A 19,280-nucleotide genomic window follows, 5' to 3' on the forward strand; every position below is an offset into this window, starting at 1 on the left:
CATGAGAGGAACCTTGCATCTCACCCTCGAACTCGAACTCAAACTCGGACAGGAAAGCAAAAGAGAAGGGGGGAGAAGGAGGGAACGAAGGTGTCTTCCGTATAAATTCATATCGGCAGAAAGCTGTTGATCATGATGATATGCCACAGGAAGGATAACAATGAATCCTCCATCTATCGCGCACGTCCCAATATGCGGACCGTTTCATTTTCATCTCGCCCATAAGTCTAACGGAGGCTACGGAACAATTATCTCGATTTTAATTGGGGCCAAGAAGCTGCATGAGGAAAAGATGTGAGGAATCAGGATCGTTGGAACATTATTTAGTGTGGGGGAAGGATGGGAAGCATACAAAGAATGAACAGGAGCGAGGGACCGAGGGGAGGGAGCTTTGACTCTTGGAACCTTTTGACGGCCGGTACAAGCAAAAGCTCGAAGGCCAAAAACCCTGCAGATGCAAGCTTCACCCATTTCTACTAAACCTTTTCAAGACGATTCTAGGTTCAAGGATTGTCAGCCGGAAGATGGACCCATCCTTGCCATTCATTCAATTTCTTGGTTTTCTCTATCCTCTTTGACTACGAGAGTGGATGCTATGCGATACAAGGCTTGAGAAGACACAGAGAACAAGGGGGGATCGTTGCAGACAAATGGTTGGGTCGACGAGATGATTGTGAATGGCCGTGAAGAATTTATATCGTCCCGCCATTCTGGCATCTATCGTTCTGGTCGCAATTTGATCTGCTGACAAGTTCACTGCCAGATTGATAGAAAGGTTGATATGCCGAATATTGTGAAACTGGTCACTTGCATGGTCGTGTTGGTCTGGACTTTCGTCATACAAACGAGCATCCAAACCCATTGTCGAACATTACTGCAAGTAAGGTCCATCTTCTTACCGTGGTCAAACGGTTGGATCACTTACTGCGCGGACATTATTTGGGCACTCGGGTACGTACCTACATTTACCATCTCTTTTCAAGCACTCGCACTGGAGTGTATTGACGAGCTTACCCGTCTCTTAGATACGAAAGCTAAAGAAATTACAGTGGCGGTTGGCTCGAGTGGGATGGTAATATGAGGGGTATTTTCTGCATCAGCTTATCGTCATTGGTGTCAGGTGCGGCTGACGATAGTTTCCCCCGGGTGTTCATCCACTCTTCCCCTGAGCAAGGCTTTCGAGCTCATGCTTGGCCTTCAGGAATCAGAAACTCTCTCCCCAGGAATAGCATTTGGGATTGCGAGACATTCTGTGGTCGATATGATTGGCAGCCTTCCGCCTCGTCGTCCCCTGCTTCGTATATTGAATCGGTGTTCAAATATACCTCGGAGAATAAGTAAGATCCAGTACTCCAACCACTACACGATCAATCATACCAGTGGCTTTTCAGACACTGTACATTGAAAAGTGGTTTCCATCTGACAAAATTGAGACAAACACAAACCCTTCAATCGGTACGGATATTCACATAGTCATGATTGCATCATTATTGTGAGATGACAACCTGCATATCTATATCTTCTTAAGACGAAAGTATTGAAATGGATGAGTGATCACATCAATCGTGAAACCAAAACGTATCATTTTCAAGTGCAAATTTGACATTAGATAGCGAGTAGATTGATAACATTTCCTCTCATAATGATCTCCCACATGTTTCGCAAAAATCATCTCATCTAAATCTGACAATCATATACATCCATCCCGTGCATTCGTCTCTATCGCGACTATCCTGCAATTGGCCCAAAGTCCGCTTCGCAAACCACTCACAAAAACTCCTCCATCACAAAACCATTCTAGTAACTCGCTTCATTGAGGTGTACACCCACAACTCGAGTCAATTAGCCAATCACAACAGTTGATTGAGTAGCTCTTTGTCTTAATGCCTCATCACTTTGTGCTCTATTCATATATTTTTATTCACCAACCCCTAACATCAAATCAGGCAAACAACTTGATTTCCTAGCTAGCTTCTGTGGTCCAATGGTTAGGATTCCACCCTTCCAAGGTGGAGGTTCGTGTTCGATTCACGGCAGTTGCAAAATCTTTTTTGGGGGTTTTTTTGGGGGGTATTTTGAAAGCGCATCCAGTGCAGCAGAGGTGAAACTCGAGAATTTGAGTACGAAGCAGTGATCTTTGGAGATTTCACTTTTCGGGGGGCCGGTGGGGAGCTGGGTGGTAGAATTGCATCGGCTTATATTCGGGTAGTGAATCAATCAAAGGACCTGCTTTAGGTGGGTGTTCAATTGCATTTTACTTCATTTCTTCTCCATTCGGAGAAATAAACTGTCTTGCATGTTCTTCCGACGGTCATTTTTCATCATACACCACCTCCTCCAAGTTTCAGGGTCAGAGATTTGAGACGAAGATGAAGCCAGTATCTTTTGGGAAGAGTCGATTGACGGGTTCCAGACCCTGGAAGTGGAGAACCAGATGTCGCAGTAGCTAGCTACATCGTAGTTATTAGTGCATTGGCTTTGGGTTGGGTAGTGAGTGGGTGGGGTTACCTGATGATCGATCTCTTCCAAATCCAAAATGTACATCCAAGAATTATTAGAGTTTTGAATACGTTGACATGGGATTCGATAGTTTGGTCTCGTAGATAGTTGGATACTTTTTCAATATTCGATATTGGTTGTTTGGTATCGGTGCTAGGGAGAGTAGTTATCTCTCTATCTATCTATTGGGTTTGGGGGCTAGTGGGCTGGTGGGCTGGTGGAATTGAATGGTTGGGGGGTCGTGTTATACTGTGCGAGTGTGTGTGTGTGTGTGTGTGTATGGATGGGTATGTACAAACATGTTTTGAGTAATGTACGAGTGGGTGTGGGATATTAATGCAGATATACAGGTAGATGTATGTCATCCACCACACGGCACCCATCACCGCTCGATAATGGTCGATTTTATATAGTGTTTACTAGATAGATAAGGTCGGTTGCATTTGAATGAATATGTATATATATATATGTTGATTCATAGAATACATGGAATATCTATACAAAAAGTTCACCTCCCCTCACTTCACCTCACCAGTTAAGTTAAGTCGCTACCAGCTCATATCTTGAGAACGCGCTCGAGAGTTCGACAAGGTAGGTAGATAGGTAGGTAGATATGTAGATGTGTATCTCCAACCTCGAGAATGTTCTTATATCTATATCTATATCTATCTATATCTACATTATCTCCGAGCAGGCCAACTTCCAAAGCAGGCTGCTGGTATATATGTTTATATATATGTTTATACAAGTCACGAATTGAATTGAATTGAATCGGATGGGATGGGATCGAATCGAGTAACTCGAAGATACATGATATCGATATCGATATCGATACAATTTTTTCACAGAAAATCAAAATCAAACCCAGAATGCGGTGTCAGAACTGCATATCGGTCGTTTGACTTGCTACTTGCTACTTGCTACTTGCTACCTGAAGATTTGTATTCGGAATTAGAAGGAAGGAAGCAAGGCCTGGGCCTGGGTTGATAAATGTATATATATATATATACATATATACATGACTCCTATAGCTAGGGAGTGGTTCGTTTGTAGGTACTAGGTATGAGGTATTAGGTATCAGATAGAACTCAGAGGAAAGAAAAGAAATCCGTGTTCATTCTTGTTCTGATTCTGGGGTTTCCTCGTATTGGATTCCCTCGAGTGTCTCTCTCTCCGGGAATCAATATCATCACAGTGGGAGAATATCGTACAGACACGCATTCTCTCTTTTCTTTAAATGGTTTTTTTTTTTTGGTTTATTCATATCTAGGATCTTTTCTAATACCCGCCCCCCCCCGCCCCCCCCCCCCCCCCCCCCCTCTCTCTCTTCAACCCGATGACCTGAGGCTTGGTAAAGGATACCTTTTTGGGGGGTATGTTTATTTGCCGTTTAGAACTCCTGGGGCCAGATACATACATAAACGCATTACACATGCACATGTATATGTATGCCCCCTCCAACTCCAAACCATTCTCAAGCATCCAAACATCAAACTCCAGAAACGCAGATTGCCAAAAAAAAAAAAAAAAAAAAAAAAAAACCATCACCAAAGACCTTGATTCTCATTATCTCAACATCTCATCTTTATTTCAAGACTCTATACATAAAAAAAAAGACTTTTCTCCTGATCCTTCTACATTCCCTTCCCTATCTCACGCATTTCCATCCCCTCAATGGTTCGTAATCTTCACATCCCTTCTATATCCACTCATACATACATACACACCCAAACATATTCCTTCCACTCTAGACACGCCAATCATCAAATTACCACACCCACCCATTGACGCCCATCCCATAAAGATAATCATAATATCACACATCTCCCCAACCGTCTCATCCGATGATGTCTTTTCTCCACCGGCGAATTGACTTCATCTTCGACATCGGGCGTTGATCGATTATTATCTCGACGGATGATTTGCCTGCAGAGGTCAATGAAGACTTCATCTACATTTGCTGTTTTTCATTTTCATTAGCATGGGGTTTCTCGCTAACTTCTGTCATCTTTTTCCTGTCTCCCATTCCCACTTTCCGCCATCGACCCTTCATTCTTCACTCTCAAGATCATATTAATCCCAACAAAGAAAAGGGAAGAGAAAAAGGAAAAGAGAAAAACTCACCCCTCCTCCTAGCACTCGTCTCATAATACGGCGCATTCCCCCAACTCTGACTAACATTAAAAGCCGCCTGTCTACTGACCACACGATCTTGTTCCAGATCACTTTTGTTCCCGACAATCACTATCGGGACATTTTCGTCATCTTTTATACGTATGATGGTCTCGCGGAGTTCGCTGAGTTCGTTGAGGGAGCTTTGCGAGGTGATACTGAAGACGAGGAGGAATCCTTGTCCGGTTTTCATGTAGAGTTCTCTGAAGAGGAAATGTGAGTGGGGGTTTGGGAATGGAGGTGCGGAAGAGAGAAATGAAATTAGGATTGCTTGGTATGTACCTCATGGCGGCTGAAAAAGTGTTAGTTTGTGTGAGTATGTGTGTGCATCATGTGATGAGGACAATGAGGAGAAGAACTTACTGAATTGTTCCGTACCCGCGGTATCTAATCTACGTTTCTCCATATCAGTATCGTCACCTTGGACCCATAAGATGGCAAGATAAACTCACATCTCCAACATGCATTGTCGTCCCTAGTGTAGCAAAAAGCCGCGTTAGCATCATGATCATGTGTCTCCACCTCCATGCCAAGACGGAGAAGAAAGCTCAAAATACTCACATCAACCTCGATGACCTTGCGGTACGAATCCTCAATCGTTGGATCATAACTTTCGATCCAAATATTCTGAACAAATTGTGCTAGCAGGACACAAATCACATATCAGCATCTTCACTGCGTATTTTGACAACCCCTTCCTGTTCCCGATAATTCCCACGTCTCCATCTCGTTCCTTTTCACGTGTCTCCCCACTTCGACCTTCAAAATTTCAACCCTCCCCAAACTCAACCTAACTCTCCGGAGGAGAGTGGGTCAAGGTCTCGGCAAGTAAGTAAAAATGATCCTTACCGGTTAGACAACTCTTGCCAACACCACCTTTGCAGAGGAACAAAAATAATTAGCACAATACTCCATCTTCAATTGAAACATTTCTCTCTCTCCATATAATCGAACATTCTCTCGAATCGAACAATTAAATACAGAGGGAAGAAAAACAAGGGAAAGGAAAACTCACCAGCACCCAATACCACAATGTGATAAGTTCTCCTAAAAATCACCAATCACCATATCAGCCAGCTATCTTTTCCGAACACCCTCCCCAGCATAAAAACTTTACCCCTGATTCATACCTCCGTGCGTTCCATGCACCAACCACCGACCCCAAACCTCCAACCAAAAAAAAAGATAGAAATCAAGAAGGCAAGAAAGCAAGAATGAATGAAAGGAAGAGGAAGAGGAAGAGAAAGAAAAAAAAAGACCTTACTGTGAAGTCCTCGTCGCCATCTTGAATTAATGTCTGATAATCGTCTTTCCTCCTCAAATCCCTCTTGATATATATCTATGCAGATGAATAGATAGATAACCCTCGTATCCACGCCTGTACGAATGATTTTCCAAAAATTCAAAAATTCAAAAATTCACAAGAGACGTCCAATATCTAGTGAATTCACTTCTCCCCTCTCAATAAATAAAAAATATATCGCATGCAAAAACAAAATTCCTTCTTCACCACTTTTCACCTTAAGATAAAGCAAAAAAAGTGTCAAGAGATCTCGTAGCGTCAAATGCCCCCCCTCCAAAAAAAAAATACAATCAGAAAAAAATAATGTATAGAGAGAGATAAAAATAAATCGAGTCGTAACGTAACGTTCTCCAAGTCTAGTACAGAAAACCAAATCGGGTTGTAAAAATGGCAATAAAAATAATAACAGGAATAATAATAGTAATGGTCAAAATAAAGGGTCAATAAGCTCAACAGCACTTGTTGGTGGCTTAAGGTAATATATATATATGTATATATATATATATGCAAGTTGGACGTTGAACGTTGATGTGAGGGAGAGGATCGTTTGAATTCGTTTCGTTTCGTTTCGTTTGACGCGTTGCGTGGTGGGCGAGGGAGGGTTCTTCTTTTTGAATTCCCCGCCAATAAGTTCCCGCTATTAATCTTTCAGGGGTGTGTTCGTTCCGTAGGTAGGGAAGTGTTTGATCGAGTAAGAATGTTCAAGCTTAGTGAGTGGTGGTGGGTGGTGAGTGGTGCAATGGAAATCTTCGCCTTTCCCCCCCCCAAAAATACCTCGGACTCGGAGGGTTTGTTTATATGGAAGGTTGGGGTGGATGGATGGATGGATGGATGGATATATAATATGCAGGTAGGATATACCTGGGTCTAGGTAGGAATGGAAAAGATTCTTGCAGATACGTATTCTTTTTTCGTAAGATCAAAAGACCAAAAGACCGAAAGACGAAAGGGCCAAAATTAACAACGAAGCGAAGGGAGAGGAAGTGAAATGGGAAGATTGGAGAAGTTATATATGGATATGTATATATGTGTGTGTGTGTATTGTATTTGACAGGTAATAATGATATGATCTAATACCAAGAGGATCGAATCGAATCGTTTATGAGGCCCCAAAATCCGTCCCGTTTCGTCTGGCTGACTCTTGGGTTGCCCGGTGGTGTATGTGTTATGCGATATTTTGGGGGGTGGTCCAGTTGATTGCAGTAGGTGGTAATTTGTCCGGATCATCTATTTTTCCTCCCGGGCGGGTGTATACCGGTATGTCTGGCAAATGTAGGTAGATGGGTAGGGAGAGAGGTATCAAGTTAGGTATGAATGAATAATAAGACTCTCTTATATTTCGGGTGTTGAATGGAAGTTTGTAAAATTAGATATATGTGTATAGATATAGATATGGGACACAGACGATGGTTTTGGAGTATTGTGCGTCCGAAGAAAATAGGAGAGCGAGTGTGGAAAAGGAGTAAGGGGAGATGTATATAAGAGAAAGAGAGGAGGGAGGAAATAGCAAATATAATCAAATAATAACAATAACAATGATAGCAATAAATACAGCCGGTCAGTTTAGTCAATCACTCGCTCAGTATATTCCATCAAATAAATAAAGAAATCGATGAAAAGAGGTAGGTAGTCGACGCCACCTACTCATTTTCCCCAACGCCAACCCACCGAATTAGAAAGCACACTAGAAGAGAAAAAAAACGATATCCTCAAAAGAAATTAAACACAAAAATTAAACATCTTTCCATGATGCGACCCTTATTTCGTTTGTCCTCTCTTGACTCAAACCTTACCCAACTTTAACTTTCTCCCATTATTCATTCACGAGTCCTCTCGTGCAAATCCGTACCGACCGACTTCTCGATCCATTCATTCACACATTCGTTCCCATCCAGACCGTGATCGTATTACCCGAGATACATACGTACATACATACATACATACATACATACAAGTGCTCAGGTAGTTAGGGACTTGTCAACCAATTTATCGTCGCATCTGCAAATGCACTTTTCAGGTACGGGGCTCCCGGGAACGTGTGTACTGGACCCTGGATTTTTTATAATCCCTGGTGGGAACCTCTTTTTTGCTGGGTAACATGCACAGCCCTAACGATGGATCACACCATGGCGAGGAAACCTGGACGCCACGTTGTGTCTCTATTCTGTTCTATTCTCTTCTTCACCTTTTATTCCGGGGAGGAACGCTGTAGTGCCACTGTAGAATGGGAGTGGGAGTGGGAATGGGAATGGGCATGGGTGGGTGATGGAGTGAAGATCGAATAGTAGAATGAAGAGAAGAGAAGATGGAGGTGGATGGGAATAGAACATTCCCGTGATCTGATGGAATGTGGATGGAATCTGGAATCGCAACTCCTTATGGATTAGATTTGAAGGAGAATATTCCTCTGACCATCTAATCCCACAGGAGAATCTTTCTTTTGTCAACAGGAAGGAGCACTAGGCAGATCTTGCTCCCACTTTCTCGTACGATTTTCCATCCACACGATGTGCTTTTCATGTCTACTCTCCTCTCTCCTCTACGCCCTACCACACCACCCATCTGGTAATCCCTCGTCTATTTCGTCATACATATGCGCCTTCGCCTCATTTGATAGGAAATCCAGCCTCCTTCAGCTCGACAGCACCTCACCCCTTCCCAAAAGGTTGTGTAAAGTTAGGAGCCTTGAAATTCGGCCCTTGGGGTATAGTTACTCGGGTTCCGGTGGTATTTCTCATCTCGGACGAAGTACCATTTCTGGAGATATCCAATGCAATGTATATGCGGTGTCACATAAACTGTCTTAGCTTCCACATCGTTTCGTTCATTCTTTCATGTTTGAGCTGTGTATGGATTTTTTTTCTTTCTTTCTTCGTCGCTCAATTGAGTCGCGCGCGTTTCAATTGGGGGTTTTCGCCTCGAGTCTGTGATGCTTGCGCTGGACAGGGGATCTTTCAGTGCCAAATGATCGTCCTAGTCGGAAAACCGGATGTATATCACAGCAACAGTTGTGAGTCAGTCTCATTGTCCTGGAAGTATCTCCTCGGAGGACAACCATTTGAACGGAATTGAGTTCTGCATCTGGAAAAAAAAAATCCCGAACTGCTTTTCGTCAACCATATGTCGTCACATTAGATTTCCGCACGTTGTTATAACATGATATCAGAATCCAGGGTTAGGGTTCCCAATATTGGGTTCTTCAAGATGATACTGCATGCAACATTAGCCTATTCATCGCATCTCATCCTTCAATTTGCCAGCTATACATCCATCCTTATCACAACATCCAAGCAATCTTACTAGCGAACCTCGCGTCAATAATATTTGATATCTCAATACTCTCGTATCCCAACAACCTGTAATGAATGTATCATAGTATTCCAGCCAAGAAATAACCATAAACTTCCATGCATATCATAAGATGCCAGTGCTGCAATGCCATGTGCCACCCATGCTTACATTGCGCACAAGGTCGCATCTGCCAGAAATAGACGGGTTGGAAATGAGACAGAAGACGGCACGTTACAATACGGTATTTGCTTTCGCAATTTGTCGCAAATTTTGTTTCGTTCCCCGGTCTACCTAGTTTACGTTATCTGCGTATGTAGGTAGTAGGTATTGCAATGTGTTGGAATGATATAACCTGGGGTTTGCGCTTGGTTGTTGATATTCGGAGGGGTGAGTTGTAGTATTGATAGTGTGTTTTTGGATGTTGTATAGGTACTGTAGCTTTCGAATGATACCATGCTAAGTTTGGCGGCCAATCTTGTATGTGCAGGTATTTGGTATACGTATGGTGTTAGGCGATAGGGGGGTTCACGAGCCGATAATTCCACGAACGGATAGATCTTGGGCAAATATATTAATTCCATCAATGTACAGAATGAACCTTAAATCGAAGCGAGCATGTATATGCACGTGTTGTGTAACCCTATCACTTCCATAGATTTTCTTGCTATATTGTTTCTATGCATATCGTAATTTTCGTCTCATTGTATGATGATGACATCAAGAATGTCTTGTGTTAAACGTTCATACATACATTCTCATCCTGAAGAGTCTTACCTATCCTGACCCCTAAGATCACAACCGATACCAAAAATCCATTGTATGCAAAATATTAAGTATCATGCATATGCATATGCACCTTACCCCCCGTTTACCCTCCTCTCCCCCCTCATTCAAACCTCAAACCTAATAAGGATCCCACTCCAACCTCCTCTCCAACAGAAAAGATTCCACCGGCACCCCCCTCCACTTCTTCTCTCCCGACTTCGTCACATTGAAAAACTCCACCTCAAACCCCATCACCTCTTTCCAGCCCCTTATCAAGCGTCTCCAATAGCACGTCTCCGCCGCCGGCGTAAGATATCTCTCTCTAAAAAGTCTCACACTCCTCTCCGCAATCTCTTCGACCTCTTTCTGATCCTTCTTCTCAATCAATTCCACCATCTTGTTTTCCAACCCCTCAAACTCTCTATCCACCTCAATATAATTCTGTTCCGGCCCATCCTTCTTCATCAACGGATGGAAAAATTCCATCCACTCCAATTTATGCGCCACGATCACCGATCTACAATTCCGCAAATATTTCAGACGCGCGGAATAGGAATTCCCTTCGGTATGCGCCAGAAACTTGTATTGACAATGTTCATCCATACTCTTCAAGTCATTCTTCATACTCCCCTCATTATGCCAATCCAACGTCTTCACATCCGCCCACGCCTTTCCTTCCGTCACATTGACAAATTTCTTGCGAACCTCCAAATTCATCGTCGCGCCTCGCCATAACAATTTATCAATCTTCCGACTCCATGGCCACTCGCTCTCGGTCAGGATGGCTTTCATTTGCATTTCTCCGTAACTACCGATTTTCGTCTCGGGCCAGGACCAAAAACCGTATTCGGGCATGAGCCATGTTTCTTGATTTTTGGCGACTCGTGCATAGAGCCATTGAGGATGTCCTTCCATCTTATCGTCTACGTTCATGGTGAATTCGATGTTGGGGAGGGGCTCGGGAGAGGTGAGCATTGCGCGGTGGAGAGCATGTAGGGTGGCGATGCCGCGGGAGTAGATTTTCCCAGAGGTATCGATTATGTATAACTATGTCCCTGTTAGTTTATATCTCATCAAACTCTCCTTTCACTGTCTACAAGATCGTTGATAAAGAAAGAACCAAAAACACAAACCTGCTGATCGAAAATCATCGCCCTGATAAACCCATTCAACGCTGGCGTATCATCCAATTCCTTCTTCGTCACCTTCTTGTTCTTCCTCAACTTGACCGGTCTCTCCACCTCCTCAAACAGTCCCGGGAAAGCGACATCGCATTGCTCTTGCGTCAAGAACAAATTGCGATAATCTCTCGTATAGTTCCACGTCCCGTCGAATCCAAATCGTCCACTGATATACTCCGAATCCTGCTGCACATCAGATCCATGGCCGACAGTCGGGGTATATATTCTTGGAGGCGGCGCCGGGGAAAAAGTTTGGGGGCCAGTAGTATAGAGGAAGACGAGAAGCGTGAGAAGAAGCGCGAGGACAAACGGATAAGGACGTCGCGCAGTCGCTATGGCCAGATCGTTGAAAATCGCCATGTTGATACCGATTCTTTTCCGCACATGAAGAGGAGAAGGAATGCACCACGACGGAAAATAAATAAAGGTGCAAGATAATCAGATGAGTAAGTAAAGGTAAGGGGGAATGACAATGCAACCTTTACGACAAATCCCATCCGTTACCCGAAACACAAATCCCACGCCGCAGACGTACATAATCCACCAGTAGCTCGTACTTTACCCTTCCTTCACGAGCGGCGATTGTGGCGGGCTTACACTGATAACCGCTCCATATCTGCATGGATACCTACATCCCTCCCTCACCTATTGCCAGACAGAGATAGAGCCAAGCAAGCACATCAAAGACCGACCAGAAATTTTCACCCAAAGAAACACGCCCACCACCATGTCCGCATCCTAGACGGGAAAAAAAAGAACAACAAACTTCGTATCAAAGGAGCCCCTTGAACGCATTATCCACAGTAATGAGCCTCCTTCCACCTCACCCCCACTCATCCTTACCTGGTACGGACTGATAGAAACAGATCCCTTATCCCCAATCCCAGAATCCAACCATGTTCCCAGGCAGGCAATCCATAATCCCGTCCACGGCGAAGAAAACTTGATTTCTTCATCACTAAATTGAAGATATTTTTGTGGAGTGAGGGAGACTTTAAAATAAACATCCAACGTTAATCCATCACAATGGTTTAAATTTAGGGACGTCCGGGACTTAAGGTTAATTCCCCATGCGTCTTTTCCCTACTTTGTACATGATTTTCGTCATGGGCCGAATACCGGTAAATCTAAGATCATAATTTTGGGAAGACTGGTAACATCTAAAATGTAAGAGCGAGTTCCCTCGTTATATGCATACAGTACGCAAGAATGGTGCGCATTGTGCAACGACAGATAATTTATTCGTTTATCAAAATTGTTGCTTTCTACGCCGTGCCGCAAATTCGCAATATAACAAATTCTGAAGCCAAGAGATCTCCAGGGGAGAACTCGGGGGCTTTTCATCCGTTCTACCAATCGGATATGTACAACATGCAGTCGAGTTAGTAATAAGTATCAAGTGTCCAAATTACATCTGTTGTTAGGGAGTACATGGAAAGAAAAACTTCAGATACAAATACTCATCATGTACCTCAGGTCATTAATAAATAGTGTGATGAGATAGTTCAGGCCCAGATAATTTACACTTCACCATTTTTTTTTTTTTACAACCATGCACAGGCTTACCAACCAGACCTTATCAATTACTTATATTGCATGTAAATCATGGGGGTGCTGATCTTCCTCGCTAATCATGATAATAAGCCCTTCTAGAGGTATTTCAAAAGCTCCATTCCCAGATGCAATCATTCCCAAAACTCCGTAGCCAGATGTGCAACCGATTGACTCCCAATATCCATGACACCAATAGCAATCCTGTTCCAGAAACGCGCCTCTGATGCAGTGATAGAAACGATGCGCCTTGGAAACACTTTTGTTCATCGTGCATATCTTGCTCCTCTCAATCGATCATATATGTACAAACTATGCGTTGATTTTTCGTATATCGCATGCAAATTACTTCATGGACTGTTTTCGCTCATGTTTCGGTAATGTCCTAGGTTCTAAACTCCTCGCTTGGTCTCGTTCGAGCAGAAGCGAAAGTTGCGACTTGCTTTTACTTAAAGGTCCTGAAGGGCTTGATGCTAAGCTTCCTGATATAGGACTAGAAGGAGCCGCTTGCGAAAATGATTTCTTTGTAAAGAGATCTTTCATAAGAGCTCGAGCTTTGCCTTTGCTTAGTCTCTCTGGCGACGCGGGTACTGCTGCAATTTGGCTACCATTTCCTAGATCGAGGTGACCAGTTGCATCAGTCAATGTTGGCGCCGAGCTGACCATGCCTTTAGACTGGTGTTGTAGAAGATTTTTCCCACTCGATTTCCTGTAACCAGGGGGTTTACCATTGCTCGAATCCTTAGACGTGGTCGAAGCCGGAGAATTTGGGCTTGAAGTTTCAGGTGGCAGCATGCTGGCTGTTTTAACATTGTCGTGAAGCATTCTTTGTACCTTGAACTCAGCCTCACTGACTTGAGGTACTGAAACCTGGTTGTTTGCTAGTGTCTGAAGGTTGTCGGAAGGCCCTGGCTGAGTGGGCTCAATCTCAACAGTCTCCTCGCGAGTGCTTGCGAGTTTGCGCGCACCACTCAAAGTTGAAGAGGCTGACCTAGAAGGATTCCGCTTGGTTGGCGAGGTTGTAGATCGCGGTGCAGCATTTTCTTGCGTGTTCTGGTTTCTGACTGGTAGTACAGATAACGTCGGCAGCCTCCCCAAAGTCCTATTCTGTTGTCCTTGCCCACCTGGAACTCTCGCTGAGCTATCGTTAGAAGACTGTGAAGTTTGTGAACTCTGTCGCCTGACAACAATTGGTCTCTTCTTCTTGGAAGCTGAAGCAACAAACTTCTTACTTGCCGGTGCAGGCATTAACTTTCTATCAACCTTCTCCTTCTCGATTTTCTCCTCGATAGGAGCCGCATGCTCAAGAATTGGCGAAGGTGATTGTACAACGCCCTTGTTTGTGCTTGTGCTACCAGACTCGTCTTCTGAGGCTGGCGGAGATATGAATCGTGCCGTCGGTCGAGGACCGTTTGCAGAAGGACCTCGAGTCTTTTTCAATATTGGGGGTGGCATGGGAGCAGGTGTCCGGGTGACTGATGTCAGCGTTGTACTTGATCGGCTATCGTTGCGAACACGAGCAACAGAAGTAGTCGAGGCAGTCTTTCCAATGTAGGCTGCACTATTCTGATGATTCGAAATTCAGCATGGCTCCACGGTTCATTAATAGATTTGCATACCATTGGCTTTTCATTTTCATAGCGATTGGGGGGTCCTCTAAGTGGCACAAAAGTGTCACCCTCTGAGATATGTACGAAAAGTCGAGCAACAGTGGAAGCATCCAACTCTCGACTTCGACTCCCCCATATTCGCCACCAATAATTCTCTAAACGCTCAGCGGTAGGGTCGAGAAGTCTTCGTTTTGTTGTGGTATAGACTAGAAGACAATAAGCTTGATGTTTTACTTTTCAATCAAGGTATGTGAAGTACCTTTCCAAAATCTGGCAATGTCTGCAAGATCCAAAGGATCATTCTTGATTCTCTCGATGGTGCTTCCAATCTGAGGAGAATTGACCACAATGCCCTTGGGCAATATCAATGCCATCTTCTTGACGTCGCCAGAACCTAAAGTTGTAAAGCGACTGCAGCTCTTCTAAGGCAGGCAGCTAGCCTACCCAGAAGTTGCTGCGTCACCGTGAAGGAGAAAGAGGCTTTAACAGCTAAGAAAGCTGAAAACTAAAGTAAGGAATTAAGATTTGGTAAATATTAAGTATTGGCCGGTTATAGAAAGGGACGGGAGATCGGTGACAAGTGATTCTGTAGAAAGACAAGGTTGTAAGGAAGAGATCCAGGATATGGACGATGAGAAAAAAAAAGCTAGTGAAGCTAAGAAAGATAGTAAAGATAGTATGAGATTTTAGTTTATGAAATTCCAAAATAGAAATTATAGAAGTATTTTTTGGTTAATTTTTTTTTCTTCTCCCCAGCTTCCAATTAAGAATCCGAGCCCGAGGGAATAACAAAGCAGAAAGAATAGAAGATGGCTAATAGCTAGGGTTTTGGCTATGTGTACTTATTAGGTGGGTATCAGTTTTGTACGTACCAAGGGGGAGGGAGTTGATTAAAATGATAGAAAAAATAATGCTATTGGTTCGGAAACGATCCGAGGAATGAGAATTTGTTGAATATGTGACTGTGTGAGTTTGTGAATTTGTGAACTTGTGAATCTGTGTGGATTCGTGTGGATTGGATTGGATTGGATTGGATTGGATTGGATTTGACGTGAGGAGTAGATAGGTAGGTCGGTAGGGAGTTCGGGGTTCGAGTCCACACCGGTGAATATTTGTGCGTGTATAGTGTGATGTCTCCTGGTTGATTGTTTATTGCATATATCTCTGGTGGAAGGCATTGACTTGTGTCAGGTAGGCAGGGCGGCAGGTAGATGTTAATAAGTACCTGTGTCGATGGTCGTCAAACGGTGGAGGGCAGCCTTTTCATTCGAGGAGGGAAGAAAGGTGCGAGGTGAAAAGATCAAATTCTCCAGTTTTCCGTTGGGTAGGCTGGGAGGTAGGGCAGGGTCAGGCAGTGTCCCTAGTAGGCATCTGGTAGGAGGGCATGGAGATATGGAGATATGGAGACATGTAGACATGTAGGTACACACGGCACTGTTATGAAATGCACCAAGTCATTGATTGTTATTATTGTGGTGGTGAGAATTGTGAGAATTGTGAGAATTGTTTTCATTTTGGCTCCCGTCAGTCGAAGCCGAATAACGTATAACGTGCACGGGGTACTTGCTTCTTTGCTTCCGTACACTGCACTGCACAGCACTGCACAGCACAGCACAGCACAGTCCAGATATTAGAAGAGGTAGGGACCGGCCAGCAGATATACGCAGGAAGTATAGTATATGAAGCAGGCGTGCTTGGATCTCCGTCGAGAACGAGGGCAATCCAGTCCAGTCCAGTCCAGTCCAGTGCAGTGCAGTGCGCACACAGCAAACAGTAACTCGAGTCGGTAGCTATCGGTAGGATTTTATGAGCAGTCCTGAATTTTTTATATGATTAATTAGTTGAAAGTATTTGGTGAATTATCAAACACATTGATTGATCGGCAATTAGCCTCGGGGAACCACAAGAATGGAGTAGTAACAAGGAGCAAATCTTTCTTTTTAATTTGGAAGAAATAGCCTACTTTGGGTAGCGTATCTCTCTTCTCGGTCAATCTGCATGATCTGGATGGATACGATGTGATGGGCCCGGTGCCAGGTTGACGGACAATATGGGTATGGATGTGTAGATGAAGATGAATCTGGATATGGACATGGACATGGATATGGATATGGATATGGATATGACAAGGCGGCTGTTGTTACTGTTGGAGACTCTGAGGCTTTTTTGCCTTTTTGCGTTGGCTTTTACATGAGCATGTGTGTACAAAACGGTGCACTACTGTACAAAGCAATCCATCGGAAGACTGCTCGAGTCCGGAAAGAATGGCCAGCAGGCATTGTGACGAGCAATCATTTATGTAATAAACTTCATCTAGCTCTCTCTATCTATCTCTCGCTCGCTCGCTTGCTCTCGATAACATCTGCACTTCCCCACTCCAACAACAGCTCTCACAGGAAGAGCAATAATGGATTTGGACTCTTCTTCATAAGACATTCGCTTTTAATCAAATTAAAACGGTGGAAACCTTAAGGGAGTAGCCGGTGCTGGTGCTTAGTAGAGAACTTAAGCCAGGGTTCTTGCCTAGGTATCACATTCTACTCGGCCATCATCTCGTCTCTCTTTCTCTGGAGAGATATGGCTATCATTGGTATCGTGATTCGTTAAACGTATATAGCACGGTGGAGATGGGGGCAGACGTTGCAGAAGGCAAGAATAAGAAGAGTGTGGTAAGGGAGGGGAGCTGCGAATGCAAGCCGTTTGCCTCTTTCCCAGGATGCAGCTTCCTTCGATACCGGCACCACTCATATGCTCCTTTCTTTTGCCAAGGATGTTCGATTGTCACAAGAACTATTTCGTGCGCACCTATCTAACATAACATGACTGCGCTACACCTACCTGGGTAGGAAGAGGACATACATTAGAATGCTTTCGAGTTTCTGAGAATCTCACTTCATTTGCACGAAGTGTGCGCGGACATTACTGTACAACAAGGATTGCGGCGCCGTTCCATCTTCTTGACTTACTTTGGCAACTTAGATATGTATCTGAAAAAAAAAACATTTGATGGGCCCGAGAATATCTGTCCAATCCCAGTGCCACAAACAACACAAAGAATGCCGTGTTGAGTGGCAATTGCTACAACTCATGACTTATGACTTGCTTGGGGAGCATCTAGCCATTCTGCGGAAAACATGAAGTTGCACCGTATGCCTTTTCTACCCTTACACTGCTGAAAAGCATTGAGATGTTATACATGCCTAATCTCATAGTACTACTTGCCCATCGGAAGATCAATGCAGGTGAATTGGACGTGGTGAGATGAGATGAGATAAGATTGGCATGGAAATTGCTTCATCTCTTGTCTCAAATTCTCAATGTAGAACACTCGCATCATGGTCGTGGAAGAGACGCGGCCCAGTTCCTGCTTCCTTCTACGGAGGACGCACTCCGTGCTCCGTATATTCCATATCGAATAAGCCGATGATGACCATGTTGGTACTCGCAATCGGTAAATAACATGTTGCTACCTAGCTCAAACTATATTCAGGGGCTTTGCGACATGCATAAAGGCACGAGGCAAGGCAATATGAATGGCATACAACGCGAGACCGGTTTCTCGCCTTGAACCCGCCCCGGCAGTGACAATCTACGGCACGACTCGTAGTTCTCGCGTTGTCAATCTCGCATTGGCACGATACTCATGGTACATCTCCTATAAGTCTTACGGTTGGGCTGGCACACTTCATAGCGTACTGTTATTCTATCTTGCCGACCTACGCGACGATTCGGACTCACCGCTGTCGCAGGACTCTAGTATTCGCCTTACGGTGGGAAAACGCATATAATCACTGACCACGAACGAGTCATTGCGCGTTTTCAAAAGCCAGCAAACAAGCCCGAGACAAGCAAAAGTCAGGGCAGAAGAGGGAGAGGATACAGCCAGACAAGGCCAATCCTTCCACCCGAGACAATAATCCCAACAAACACTCGCATTCTCCATGCGACAACAGAGTCTCTCGGTCCTCGTCAGCACAACAGAAAAAGTTACCTACCTTCCTAATCGATATCCTCAAGGTACTAGGTAGCCTTGGTCCAGCTTTCCATCCACATGTGTCTGCAATACTGGAAAACGTCGCGGAACCCTTGCCGATATCCAAGTACGGAACCGTTTATGAACATCTGACCTCTTTTTATCTCCCCGCCTCAATCTAAGGAAACGTCGTGTGACGCTCACTGTTGCTGGCCCGGAGGATGGGGAGGGTGCTGTGTTACTCTCTCCAAATCCACGAATCTAGACTGGCAATCTGGAGTAACAATGAGAATGTGCAATCCCAACAGACAAAACAATTTGTGATCCAGGACGACTCTTCTCGTCAACCATGGCGAGCGTCGATTGGAGCTATCTGAACGTACCTAGGTGGACATGCCGACTCGCCATATCCTTACCACGCCTTTTTTATATTGCATCTAAACATTGAAATATCTAGACCAAAGTTACCAATCCCCCGGATTTTGGACCCCACCCGGTACTTCTCCACACCACATGACTTACAGTACGATATATTACAACGAACAGCAATGTAGGCATTCACTAGTCCCGTGCTAAAGCAGCTTTTGCAGGATAAGCCGTCCATCAAGCCTCGATTGGGAATTGACTCGAGCCTCAAAGCCCCAAGCCTCATGCATTCGTTAATTTACTCTTGAGCAAGGCGGGAAAAAAGGATCTCTCTCATCCAACCACCCATCCCGCGTGTTTATCCCGAGGCCAGCAGAAAACGTGCCCCATCTTCCCCCATTCCAACCATCCAAATCACTGTCTCAGAAGAAAAGCACCCAACGACGAAGTCCCAGACCGTCCGAGATTAACATGCCACAACCCAACATCTAACAAAGCAAGGCGAAGCAAAACAAAACAAAAACTTTACAGAACTCAGGGGAAATTTCGTCCATCCATCCAAAGCAATG

General features: G+C 44.2%; 3 protein-coding genes across 5 annotated transcripts; all 3 read right to left on the reverse strand.

Annotated features, from left to right (window-relative positions):
• Window positions 1-4,009: 4,009 nt before the first annotated feature.
• Window positions 4,010-7,685, reverse strand: Bcrsr1. 2 transcript variants are annotated; one of them, XM_024694540.1, is made up of 9 exons: window positions 5,936-7,685; window positions 5,687-5,718; window positions 5,521-5,547; window positions 5,233-5,312; window positions 5,124-5,146; window positions 5,035-5,063; window positions 4,954-4,963; window positions 4,624-4,874; window positions 4,010-4,459 (listed from the first exon to the last, which is right to left on the reverse strand). In XM_024694540.1, the coding sequence occupies exons 1-9, from the start codon at window positions 5,953-5,955 to the stop codon at window positions 4,308-4,310; spliced, it is 624 nt and encodes a 207-aa protein (XP_024550330.1). In that variant the 5' UTR covers window positions 5,956-7,685; the 3' UTR covers window positions 4,010-4,307. The 2 variants fall into 2 exon arrangements, with proteins under 2 accessions (XP_024550330.1, XP_024550331.1); XM_024694541.1 differs by having other exon boundaries at window positions 4,624-4,963.
• A 2,132-nt stretch (window positions 7,686-9,817) lies between these two features.
• Window positions 9,818-12,442, reverse strand: BCIN_08g02930 (hypothetical protein). The gene is made up of 2 exons (XM_001554654.2): window positions 11,164-12,442; window positions 9,818-11,077 (listed from the first exon to the last, which is right to left on the reverse strand). Exons 1-2 carry the CDS (start codon window positions 11,569-11,571, stop codon window positions 10,169-10,171), a joined length of 1,317 nt encoding a protein of 438 aa, XP_001554704.1. The 5' UTR covers window positions 11,572-12,442; the 3' UTR covers window positions 9,818-10,168.
• Window positions 12,443-12,484: 42 nt separating this feature from the next.
• BCIN_08g02940 (hypothetical protein) lies at window positions 12,485-16,665 on the reverse strand. Of its 2 annotated transcripts, XM_024694542.1 has the most exons (4): window positions 15,245-16,665; window positions 14,632-14,958; window positions 14,382-14,578; window positions 12,485-14,328 (listed from the first exon to the last, which is right to left on the reverse strand). In XM_024694542.1, exons 2-4 carry the CDS (start codon window positions 14,744-14,746, stop codon window positions 13,108-13,110), a joined length of 1,533 nt encoding a protein of 510 aa, XP_024550332.1. In that variant the 5' UTR covers window positions 14,747-14,958; window positions 15,245-16,665; the 3' UTR covers window positions 12,485-13,107. The 2 variants fall into 2 exon arrangements, with proteins under 2 accessions (XP_024550332.1, XP_001554703.1); XM_001554653.2 differs by having other exon boundaries at window positions 14,632-16,665.
• Window positions 16,666-19,280: the final 2,615 nt, after the last annotated feature.

Source organism: Botrytis cinerea, chromosome 8 (assembly GCF_000143535.2).
Source record: "Botrytis cinerea B05.10 chromosome 8, complete sequence".
NCBI classification, from domain to species: domain Eukaryota; kingdom Fungi; phylum Ascomycota; class Leotiomycetes; order Helotiales; family Sclerotiniaceae; genus Botrytis; species Botrytis cinerea.

Coding starts and splice junctions, on each gene's coding strand:
- BCIN_08g02940 (XM_024694542.1), bottom strand. CDS start 14,746: ATGGCATTGATATTGCCCAAGGGCATTGTGGTCAATTCTCCTCAGATT. Junction 14,579..14,631: donor CATTGCCAGATTTTGGAAAG/GTACTTCACATA, acceptor ATTGTCTTCTAG/TCTATACCACAACAAAACGA. Junction 14,329..14,381: donor ATGAAAATGAAAAGCCAATG/GTATGCAAATCT, acceptor TCGAATCATCAG/AATAGTGCAGCCTACATTGG.
- Bcrsr1 (XM_024694540.1), bottom strand. CDS start 5,955: ATGGCGACGAGGACTTCACA. Junction 5,719..5,935: donor ATGGCGACGAGGACTTCACA/GTAAGGTCTTTT, acceptor GGTGATTTTTAG/GAGAACTTATCACATTGTGG. Junction 5,147..5,232: donor GCAAGGTCATCGAGGTTGAT/GTGAGTATTTTG, acceptor TTGCTACACTAG/GGACGACAATGCATGTTGGA.
- BCIN_08g02930 (XM_001554654.2), bottom strand. CDS start 11,571: ATGGCGATTTTCAACGATCTGGCCATAGCGACTGCGCGACGTCCTTAT. Junction 11,078..11,163: donor CGATGATTTTCGATCAGCAG/GTTTGTGTTTTT, acceptor ACAGGGACATAG/TTATACATAATCGATACCTC.